Source organism: Amia ocellicauda, chromosome 11, assembly GCF_036373705.1.
Source record: "Amia ocellicauda isolate fAmiCal2 chromosome 11, fAmiCal2.hap1, whole genome shotgun sequence".
NCBI classification, from domain to species: Eukaryota; Metazoa; Chordata; class Actinopteri; order Amiiformes; family Amiidae; genus Amia; species Amia ocellicauda.
Genome location: NC_089860.1, coordinates 3345236 through 3357646, shown reverse-complemented (window position 1 = coordinate 3357646; position 12411 = coordinate 3345236). Strand labels below are relative to the sequence as shown.

At 39.2% G+C, this 12411-nt stretch overlaps 1 protein-coding gene and 1 long non-coding RNA gene across 2 annotated transcripts; both read left to right on the top strand.

Annotated features, from left to right (window-relative positions):
- Positions 1 to 3934: 3934 nt before the first annotated feature.
- Positions 3935 to 8104, top strand: LOC136763592 (solute carrier family 23 member 1-like). Its single transcript, XM_066717701.1, has 4 exons — positions 3935 to 4091; positions 4580 to 4727; positions 6631 to 6736; positions 7991 to 8104. The coding sequence occupies exons 1-4, from the start codon at positions 3941 to 3943 to the stop codon at positions 8102 to 8104; spliced, it is 519 nt and encodes a 172-aa protein (XP_066573798.1). The 5' UTR covers positions 3935 to 3940.
- A 371-nt stretch (positions 8105 to 8475) lies between these two features.
- Positions 8476 to 11293, top strand: LOC136762833 (uncharacterized). Its single transcript, XR_010820911.1, has 3 exons — positions 8476 to 8614; positions 9830 to 9925; positions 10802 to 11293. It is a non-coding gene; the product is annotated as an uncharacterized LOC136762833 (long non-coding RNA).
- Positions 11294 to 12411: the final 1118 nt, after the last annotated feature.

The following is a 12411-nucleotide window of genomic DNA, read 5'->3' as shown; positions in this document are numbered from 1 at the left end:
TGCCAAAGGGTCCCAATGATAAATTAGGGATATAAAAGATTATACAGTGGCTAAACAGGATTATAAACCAATATTTATATTATAATTTTTTTGCTGTAATTAAGTTATTAAGCAAACATGCTAACAAAACAAACTGCACTACAGAAAAATCTAAAAAGTATGGACAGAGGAACCATCCCGCCCACCTGCCACCTGCATCCACTGCCAACCTCCCCCCACCTTGAACCCACCCCCTTATTCCTCTATAGTCTGGAGAGCAAATGCAGTTCCAGTCTGCTAATGGGAGTCTGCTGCACATATTCTTCCCAAAAAAGATTATAAATATGCAGGTTCCATTTTTGCTCACAGATTATTGTCAATTTACAAATATAAAAAAGCAATAGTAATAGCACTTCACTAGCTCGGTCATTTTTGGAATATGTCCCTTTTTATTTTGGACAATGAGAATCTATAATCCTCATTCAAATTAAATCAATCAATCTTAATTATATATAGTGGAACACCATGCCAAAGCATGTCACAACATTAAAGAATAAAGAATAAGTGCATCATACAATGAATACATAATTTAAATGTTGCAGTAAAATGCATGAATCACACTTCATCATGCATTAGTTTGAGGATTATAATGCTAAAGTAAATTTAAAAAACCCATTAAAATCACAATCTACCCCCAAAACAAAGTCCCACATGTTCTCCCATTGCCCTGCCGTTACATACAAGAAGTAGAAGTTTGTTCATTTGGCTGCATTAGTAACCCTTCCATATTGTTTTGTTTTGTTTACACTTGAACTCAATAGCAATGCACCTTTCAGTGTATATTTACTTAATATCTACTGCTTTTACATTTTGTAAAATAACTAAAACAGGTAGATTAATATACATTGTGTGGCACTGTGGCATTGTGTGTTTTAAGAAAAAAATAATGCGGTGGTATCAATCTACCGTGAGAATGAATGTGCACAAATGTATCATTTATTTATTTTTGAGAATTTGAATCTTTCTTTTTCCAACTTTATGAAGTTTTTAAATTGTCGGAGTGTTAAATATGAATGTGTGGCCATTTCTCCATTTGATACAGGAGATAACTAAACAAAATGCAAAATACGTCCATTGCTGAACACAATTAATCACAACAGGACAGACTTACAGTTTTTGTCATCTTCCCGGTCACAGAGTGCCGCACCGCAGCATGAACTGGCATAATAACATTAACATCTCGTTCGTGAAGTGCAGCTTTCCGCAGTTCTGCGCGGATCTGCGCAGCTCCACCAATGGTAGAGCAGGATTCTTCAATTCTGCACGTAACTGCGAAAATCTGCGTACAAGAACCAGACGTAAAACATGAATATTCAGATAATAACGTGTGCGCTGCTCAATTACTTGGGGGCGGTACCGTCACTGCCAAATATAGTGACAGATTTTCTAAAGTGGCAATCAGTTTAGACACTTGAGCAGCGGGCTGAAACAACAACAACAAACAAACAACAACAACAACAAAAAAACGCACATAGTCGCTCGCTTTGCGTGCCAACCAATACGGTTCTGCCTGCCACGGGTTCACCATCCCTGCCTTAGAGGGAAGGTTCACCGCAAATCATTACAAAGTTATTCTTAGTGATGACCTTTATTCTATGGTGAAACATTTCTATCCTGAGTGGTCTCCTCCAAGATGACAATGCCCCCATCCACAGGGCACGAGGGCTCACTGAATGGTTTGATGAGTATGAAAATGATGTGAATCATATGCTATGGCATTCACAGTCACCAGAACTCAACCCAATTGAACACCTATTGGAGATTTTGGACCGACATGTTAAACTGTTAAACATGTTTATGCTGCTCCACCACCATCATCAAAACACAAAATGAGGGAATATCTTTTGGAAGAATGATGTTCCATCCCTCCAGTAGAGTTCCAGAGACTCTGTGCCAAGGTGCATTGAAGCTGTTCTGGTGGCTAGTGGTGACCCAACACCTTACTGAGACAATTTATGTTGTTTTATTCCTTTAATTTGTCACCCATCTGTGTATATATATATATAGCAGGATATAGGATATACACTCACCTAAAGGATTATTAGGAACACCATACTAATACTGTGTTTGACCCCCTTTCGCCTTCAGAACTGCCTTAATTCTACGTGGCATTGATTTAACAAGGTGCTGAAAGCATTCTTTAGAAATGTTGGCCCATATTGGATAGCATCTTGCAGTTGATGGAGATTTGTGGGATGCACATCCAGGGCACGAAGCTCCTGTTCCACATCCAAATATGAAAAAGAGGCTACAATTTGCACAAGCTCACCAAAATTGGACAGTTGAAGACTGGAAAAATGTTGCCTGGTCTGATGAGTCTCGATTTCTGTTGAGACATTCAGATGGTAGAGTCAGAATTTGGCGTAAACAGAATGAGAACATGGATCCATCATGCCTTGTTACCACTGTGCAGGCTGGTGGTGGTGGTGTAATGGTGTGGGGGATGTTTTTTTGGCATACTTTAGGCCCCTTAGTGCCAATTGGGCATCGTTTAAATGCCACGGCCAACCTGAGCATTGTTTCTGACCATGTCCATCCCTTTATGACCACCATGTACCCATCCTCTGATGGCTACTTCCAGCAGGATAATGCACCATGTCACAAAGGTCGAATCATTTCAAATTGGTTTCTTGAACATGACAATGAGTTCACTGTACTAAACTGGCCCCCAGTCCATCTCCATCAACTGCAAGATGCTATCCTATCAATATGGGCCAACATTTCTAAAGAATGCTTTCAGCACCTTGTTGAATCAATGCCACGTAGAATTAAGGCAGTTCTGAAGGCGAAAGGGGGTCAAACACAGTATTAGTATGGTGTTCCTAATAATCCTTTAGGTGAGTGTATAGTTACATCTGAAGTCACTAGACAATAATTTGTTTGACTTGTAGAAGTAGTACACACAATGAGATGTTATGGGAAATAATATAAAATAACTATGCATTGTCACAAGATGTGGGGGACCTAGAAAATTGCAAATAGATTGTCGTCAATGGGGAAAGGATAGTCCTCTAAGAGAATCGGCAAGCTATCTATGTTGGCAAACAAAATGTTTCAGCAATGACAATGCACAAAAAATAAATACTATGAACAAAAATACAAAACATGCAATAAAAGTAAAAAAGCACAGTTTTATGTCATGCTTAAAACAACAACAATCAACAACGTCAGATGACAACAACAATCAAATTGTGAGAATAGTTCTTGCTTGAATGTTGCAGTAGTAGTAGTAGTATAAAAGGACAGTTCCAAAAAGCACTCATAAATGCATGGAAAAAATAAAACTTTCAGCCATTTGAATACCAGAGTGATTTCATAATTGCTGTTAAAATTATGATGTATTTAGCCACTACCAGCAGCATATTTTAACACTTTGGGGGTTTCCAGGCCACGACCTCCATTGTCCCGCACCACACTATTACGGCCTTACCGCATCACTAAAAGGCCTAGGTGTCTTAGGGAGGCTTCAGCATTGCTGCAATATGTTTACCATTGCATGTTTTCCACTTTCTTAAGTTGAAAGGGATTCTTGATTCCAACATCTTTCAATGACCAATTGACGTTTATTACTTCACATAATGAAAAAAGCACACAGACAGACCACATATGATTAATTGCTAGTTAGAATACACAGCAATAACACTGTAATCATTGGAAAAGGAAATTTGAGGACACCATAATAACTGTCCTTGCATATGATGTCACTGCTGCAAACTTCAAAGTATAAACTTTGACTGATGTCTACCAAGTTCTATTTCGGTCCACTCCATCTAATGTCAGGAGGTAGTACATGTTAAAATTACCATTATTTATACTAAGAGATTTTAACTGGTTGTAACATACTGCCTTTATGGGCTGGTGGTTTGCTCACAGGGCTTCTCGGCCATTCTTGCAGATTATCATGGCCATCATGGTGGTGTGGCTGATCTGCTACATCCTCACACTCACTGATGTCCTGCCCAGTGACCCCAGCAAGTACGGTCACAAAGCACAGACAGATGCCAGAGGAGATATCATGTCACAGGCGCCTTGGTTCCAACTGCCATATCCCTGTAAGGATTTCTTGGCCAATTTTTGGTCGATGCCGTGTCCTTGACGCGGACAATCATTTTCTGCAATTGTGGACCAGATTTCACACCAATATACCCTAGCTGCCCAAACAAGTTTTCAGCGTTCTTGCAGGGAGAGTGAGGGGTGGATCAAATATTTGTAAATATTAATACCTACCATTTAATTTATTTGTTAGCATTAAGATCACATACAAGTTTTTTTTTTTTTTTTTTTTTTGGGGGGGGGGTGTTCTCTCATTATTGAGCTTTAATTTAAAGATTTAAAAATATGAAAGTGTGTGTCTGACACATCAAGACTACTGGCTCTGTATCCCCTCCCTCCCTCAGGAGCAAACCTTTTGTTTTGTTTTCATTTGACTGAATACTTTCTTTGCACTTGTGACCTTTCAAATGTTTCTTAACATTGTGAAAAGGTTAGTTTCTCAATGCTCCACATTGTACACACCCCTAAGATGTTCTTTGTTGCCCAGGTCAGTGGGGCTTACCAACAGTGACGGCTGCTGGGGCGCTGGGAATGTTCAGTGCAACGTTAGCAGGAATCGTGGAATCAATTGGTGATTATTATGCCTGTGCCAGACTCTCTGGGGCTCCACCTCCTCCTATTCATGCCATCAACAGGTACTATTTTCAGCCCCTTAGAGCAATTGTTGCCTTTTTCTACCTATACACACACAAACATATACATACACACACACATACAGTGGATCTCATAAGTATTCACCCCCTTGGACTTTTCCACATTTAATTGTGTCACAACATTAAATCAGAATGGATTTAATCAGGAGTTTTTGCCACTGATCAACACAGAAAATGTCCATAATGTCAAAGTGGAAAATATAATCTGCAAATTGTTCGAAATTAATTACAAATACAAAACTAATACAAAAAATAATGTAATGCATAAGTAATCACCCCCTATGCTATGACACACCTGATTGAGCTGTGGTGAAACCAACTGTCCAAAAAACAAAAGTGGAATTTTGATGTATAAAAATTAAATAAGAAGGGAAACTCAACATTTCAATTTTTTTGATGTCCTTGATAATTTCCACCTCTGTGCTGTCATTTTCTAGCATGTATGGCACCTAGACCCCACTGTGAGCAAATAAGCACCCAAAAAAACTGTTATTTGAATGTGTAAGCTTAGCAATTGTATTACAATGGTGCTAATGTGATTTCTGGACATCATCTAGATAAAGTTAACTTTACAAGTGTGCTTTACAAGTGTTAGACTGAGCAATCTGGGTGTTTTGAGTGTAGAGTATAGAAGGGCAAAAGCCCTACATTTGGATGACTTTGATATTTTTGCTAGAAACCATAACAATCGCAGGATAGAGCTCATGTTAAATTGTGTTCTCTATGCCTGCTCTCTCACTGGGTTACATGTGGTGTTATTGTGAAATGATTCCCCTGAAATTGTGCTCATTATTATACTGTATGTATCTATTGATATTAAATGCATTGATTGACACACATTGAGTGCTTTAAATAGCCCCCTTCAGCAGGTGAACACACTTTGCACAGCAAAAACAATGTTGATAAATGTGCCACCCCAAAATAACTACTGGACCCATCTGGCATGTAAAACATGTTCTGGATACCCCACTGGATGAAGAACATATAATGTACTGAGAAAACTCTTGTTTATTTTTTATGGAAAGTAAATTACTGAAATTAAAACACTTCACACGTTATATTAACTTGTTATTAAGACAAGTAATATTATTACAGTAGTGCATTACAATACTAATGCGTAACCCACAACTCGGCACACATACATACACAAACACACACATGCACGCGCACACAAACATACTAACTCACAGAAATGTCAAACATTTGTGAAAAAAACATATATTACCTCTCTTTTAGAGCATAGACAAACTTCTATTTTAACAGAAGTTCCTGCTATATGATATGAAAGATGTGTATGGGGGAACTTAAGCACAGAGTCTTTTTGTGATGTAGAATAATTGTAACACCATGCGGAGTAAGTTTCTCAAAGTTTAAAAATAAAGCAGTGTATTGTTATTGGATATTTTGTCTGTGGAATGCAATTATATTAATGTAGTTTTATACATTTCATTATCATCATTTAGCAAACACTCTTATCCAGGGCAACTTACATTTGTACCCATTTATACAGCTGGGCAATTCGTACTGGAACAATGTAAGTGAAGTACCTTGCTCAAGGGTACAACAGCACAGAGTCACCTAAAGTATACAAATTCATGATACAATGCTACAATGTCGTGGAATTTATAAATCAATTTCAGGAGTAAACAACTCTGAGTTCAACACTCTCATCCAGTCAAAAGAGTATATATACCATATCCTCAACACACACCCCCAGCATTCATGGTTTTGCATCCCACCAACTCCCCTGTCACTACCTCTTCAACAGCTCCATGTTCAACATCCACCACACCCCCCACACAAATTGGTGTTGTTTAACTACTGAAATAGTTATTTGGTTAGATAGGAAAATCCTTCATTACTTACTTTGTCTTTTCTTGATCAGGGGCATCTTTACAGAAGGGATTTGTTGCATAATTGCTGGACTGCTGGGCACTGGGAATGGCTCCACTTCATCCAGCCCAAACATTGGGGTTCTGGGAATAACAAAGGTATTCACAGTGTGATCACCACACTGAGAGAACCCTCTGTTTGTCTATCAACAGTTCTTTCATAGCAGCACTTCATCTGCATGTCATCAATATGGTGCACTCAAACCAGACTCTGCATTTTCTGTTTCAGTTATCATGACAGGTGGAGTCTTTAGTAGTCACCGTACATGGTAAACTACTGTGCATTATTTCCAATCACGTGTGGGTGTTAGCCTGTTTGGGTTTCCACGGTGGGGGACAAAGTGTCTTGTCAGCCCCTCAGAGGGGGCTATTTCTGGAAGACAAAAATAAAATTGTGCTCAGGTACTAGTCATGCAATGCAGGACATCTCCAAATACAATTGTGCGTTGCATATCCACAGCCCACCGGCAGCACTATTGGCTAGAAAAAAGGATGAGTCTTCAGCCATGATTTAAAGGCTAAGACAGAGGATGGTCTCTTACATAGGCTGGAAGATTGCTCCACAGTTACGGGGGCCTTTAAATAAATGCTCTACCACCTGCAGTTTCCTTGTGTATTTTAGGGACTACTAAATAACCAGCTTCCTGTGATTTCAATGACCTACCTGGAGTGTATTCGATAAGGAGATCTTTTAGTAGGGAGGTGCCAGTCCCTTTAGTGCTTTAAATGCTAATAAGAGAACTTTGAAATCTATCCTGTAGCGTATGGGGAGCCAGTGAAGAGAAGCAAATACTGGAGTGATGTATTAATGTCTTCTTGTTTTAGTTAGGATTCTTGCAGCAGCATTTTGAACTAACTGATGTGCAGAAATAGTGTGGGCTCAAATTAGCGCCATAAGTAACGAATTCAAAATAAAAAATATTGTAAACAAAAATAAAAAGTTGAGAAAAAATTGATGTTGAGATCAAAAATAAAACAATCGAAAGTAAAATGTATAGAATTGTAAACAAAAAAAATTATATTGAAAGCAAAAAAAAACAACCTTGAAAGCAAATAATGTTAAATCGAGAGCAAAACTCGCCTGGAGTCCCTGTCTGTGGCTGCGATGCTGAAATCTTTGCTTTCGCCAGTTTCTTTGCTTTAGTTTCATTTACGAGTTTCACTACATTCAGTCAATTAACTTTCAAAATATACTGCTGGAAGAAAATTGTTTCAAAAGAAGGGTTTTCAAACTTTTTTATGTATAGTACAGGAATGACCTCTTTGCTGGCATGTTTTATTATTGGCATGTGTGATTTCATTGATGGATGCTGGTTCTCATCCAGTGGTTGAGACTGCTACTGTGTTGTATAGGTTGGCAGCAGGAGAGTGGTGCAGTATGGAGCTGGCATCATGTTCCTTTTAGGGACCGTGGGGAAATTCCCCGCCTTGTTTGCATCACTGCCAGATCCCATTCTAGGGAAGTAGCATTATATTTATGTGTTTTTTTAAATCTTTCTCTCTTTCAAATTGAAGTTTGTTTTCAGTTCTGATTGTATACACATTTGTTTAATTATTCATTCTACACACTTTCTATCACATTTGTACTTAATTTGCTATATTGCTGTATTCTTTATTGGATTGTGGTGATCCATTTACCACTTTGTATTGTATTCTGGTATTCTGTTAAAACACTTTAAGATATGTAGCACTATAACGTTTCTTGTCAAAAAGTATAAACCAAATAAAGTAGTAACAACAACAATAATATTTAAAAACAGTTTTTAGTTGCTCCCATTCAAAAATAAAAATGCAATGTTCTATATGTTTTTCTTTGTATCTATCATCCTGCAGGGATGATAACAGCAGTGGGTCTCTCCAATCTGCAATCTGTGGACCTGAATTCCTCTCGCAACCTCTTTGTTCTAGGATTTTCAATGTTTTTTGGCTTAACTTTGCCAAATTACTTGGACACACATCCAAATACTATAAAGACAGGTAAATTTTATGAAACTATGCTTTTGCCCTAGATCAAGAATAAATGTTACTCTTGCTCAGAGTTCTAGAACAAATGGAATTTCAAGTTTATTTGTCTGTTTTAGAAAATGTCTTTAAAAGTGTTTCCTGCAGTACAACACTTGTGTGTACACACACAGTTGTGTGTTTACTTATATTTAGGGCATGGGTGTCTGTTCCTGGAGAGCCCCAATCCAGCAGGCATTATAGGTGCCTCTTAAATTTCAATTTTGCAAGCGTTTGAAAGAAAAAGAAACACCCAATAGTCTTCAAGCCTCAAGGATGTTATCTGTAAAAGAGGGCAGCAGAGTGGAAAGAAGCCTGCCAGAGGACGACACCTGCAAAGGGGGCCTCAACTAAACCAGTACTGTTTTACACAGAATACATCAGAGTAAGTTCCCCTAAGGCCACCCCCAGAACTGCCCCAGGAGCAAGGACAACAGTCACACTGTACTGGGCTACAACAATAATACTGACAGGGCAGAGCACAGCTCCTGCACACACCTGTCAGACACTTATCATAAGAGGACAAACTGACCCTTCTGGTAGGAGACTACATAACGCAAATAATAATAACAAGGTCAGATGGCAGGGTAACGGCAAACAGCAACATCCTAATTACACTATGGGAGGAATAGAACTGGAACAAGTAACGCATGAGAAAGACCTAGGAGTCTACGTGGACTCCTCACTTTCCCCATCCAAACAATGTGGGGAAGCAATAAAAAAGGCAACAAATGGAAATTGTGCTTCAAGGCATTCAAGACAGAAAACAGGAGACACTTTTTCACACAGAGAGTTGTTACAATCTGGAACAAACTCCATGTGGTTGAAGCTGAAAAATTGGGAACTGGATAGGATCCTTGAATGACTTTGTTATTAATGGATACCAAACGAGCACGATGGGTCAAATGTCCTCCTTATGTTCTTAAATTAAACTGGCTTAACCCCTCCACCTTTGGGTAGTGTACCTGACTAGAAAGATGACCAATGTTCCCTTAACTGAAATGGTGACTCGCTCAATTGATCAATAAACTAAACTAAATTGGTGATTAAGCATGAGTTAAAATGGACTGTATTGGGGCTCTCCATCACCAGGGGTGAAGACCACTGTTTTAAGCTCTTAATTATTATTTACATGTTTTTAAATGTTTTTTCCATACCCTTTACTCTGATTATACTTTGTGTAATCTACAGGTGTAAGTGAGATTGATCAAATACTGACTGTCTTACTGACGACTGAAATGTTTGTTGGGGGTTTCCTTGCATTCATTTTGGACAATACGATTCCAGGTACTTTCGGAGTATTCCAGGATATTTATACACAGTATAAAACCCTGCCATTTTCTTATTTGCCTTACATTTTATTCACTACCTGTCACAGAGAATGGCTTGACATATTTAGTACTGAGCATTTGAATGTTAATTCTTCCAGTCCTCCTTTAACTTTGTATGTCTTCTGGGCTGACAAATGTAACCAAATCACAGCCCTTTTTTCACTTTAGATGCACCCCTTTTCACTCTCTAAGAAGTAAAGTGGCACTTTCTCCAGTTCATAACTAGACAGCTTGATACCTCTGTATTGCCTTATCTCTTTTATAATATCTGTATTTTCTCTTATTCTAGTGTTTTCTATGGTCTTATTACTTAAAGTGTAGAAGACTAACAAATTAATTGCTAATATTATTAGTTACTGAGTCTCGCAATCACCGAATATATCTGAAACCTTGTGTTCAATTCACTTGACAATCACAGGGTACTCGGATGGTATCATGGGTATGAGAATGACACAGAGAATAAAATCATCACTAGATGGCGATGCACTCATTGGTGTGCTCTATATAAGAAAGGAAATTGCTTATTAGTCAACATACAGACATGACTTGCAGTATAAAGTGCTCCTTCTAAGACAATGCTGTAATTCCCATCTTATGTAGAAGTCTGCAATGTCATAATTCACTTGTCTCTATGTACATATTGAACTGGCCTCGTGATGTTGCTCTGCCTATTTCCATTTGTTTTGCCCTACTGCCATTTATATGCCTGTGACTCGATCTGTGTAAGCTGTAATTCATGGATAAAGAACAATGCTCATCAGAGTTCATCTTCATCCTGCATTAGGTTTTACAGGGATTGGATACTCTTGTGTGTCTCAACTTCTCAACCTAGGTTCTCTGAAAGAGAGGGGCCTACTGGAGTGGAAAGAAGGAGCTCACTCCAACAGCGAGCAGTCAGTGGATCTCAAAACCTATGATTTCCCCATTGGCATGAGCTATGTGAAAAGGGTGGCCTGGCTGAGGCACCTCCCTATCTTACCCACTTTCAAAGGCTTCCACGTCAGAGAGAGACACAACAGGGGAGCCAGTGGTGATGCCAAGGAGAATGGGGATGGGGCAGTGGCTTGCACACGAGTATAACATTGCCATTTTAGGCTATTAATGGTGACTCCTGCCAAGCTATTGATCTCAGGACTACCAGGTTTTGCCCACCTGCCTCTAACAGGACAATATGCTGTGTGGATCTGCCTCCTGACCTTCTTTTCCATTCTACGTTTCACTTCTATTCCATTCTATCGTGCAATTTAAGGTCAATGTTATGTCCACTTGCCGAGGTCAGCCAAGCCTATTTGATAAATAAACGTATCAAACATTCGAAAGTGAAGATGTTTAACCTCCATAACTAAATGTATATTTTTTAGGATGCAATACTTTGCACTCACATCTTTAAAAACAATATAGTTTTATATACACTCACCTAAAGGATTATTAGGAACACCTGTTCAATTTGTCATTAATGCAATTATCTAACCAACCAATCACATGGCAGTTGCTTCAATGCATTTAGGGGTGTGGTCCTGGTGTGAAAAGGGAAAAACATCCAGTATGCAGCAGTCCTGTGGGCGAAAATGCCTTGTTGATGCTAGAGGTCAGAGGAGAATGGGCCGACTGATTCAAGCTGATAGATGAGCAACTTTGACTGAAATAACCACTCGTTACAACCGAGGTATGCAGCAAAGCATTTGTGAAGCCACAACACGTACAACCTTGAGGCGGATGGGCTACAACAGCAGAAGACCCCACCGGGTACCACTCATCTCCACTACAAATATGAAAAAGAGGCTACAATTTGCACAAGCTCACCAAAATTGGACAGTTGAAGACTGGAAAAATGTTGCCTGGTCTGATGAGTCTCGATTTCTGTTGAGACATTCAGATGGTAGAGTCAGAATTTGGCGTAAACAGAATGAGAACATGGATCCATCATGCCTTGTTACCACTGTGCAGGCTGGTGGTGGTGGTATAATGGTGTGGGGGATGTTTTCTTGGCACACTTTAGGCCCCTTAGTGCCAATTGGGCATCGTTTAAATGCCACGGCCTACCTGAGCATTGTTTCTGACCATGTCCATCCCTTTATGACCACCATGTACCCATCCTCTGATGGCTACTTCCAGCAGGATAATGCACCATGTCACAAAGGTCCAATCATTTCAAATTGGTTTCTTGAACATGACAATGAGTTCACTGTACTAAACTGGCCCCCACAGTCACCAGATCTCAACCCAATAGAGCATCTTTGGGATGTGGTGGAACGGGAGCTTCGTGCCCTGGATGTGCATCCCACAAATCTCCATCAACTGCAAGATGCTATCCTATCAATATGGGCCAACATTTCTAAAGAATGCTTTCAGCACCTTGTTGAATCAATGCCACGTAGAATTAAGGCAGTTCTGAAGGCGAAAGGGGGTCAAACACAGTATTAGTATGGTGTTCCTAATAAT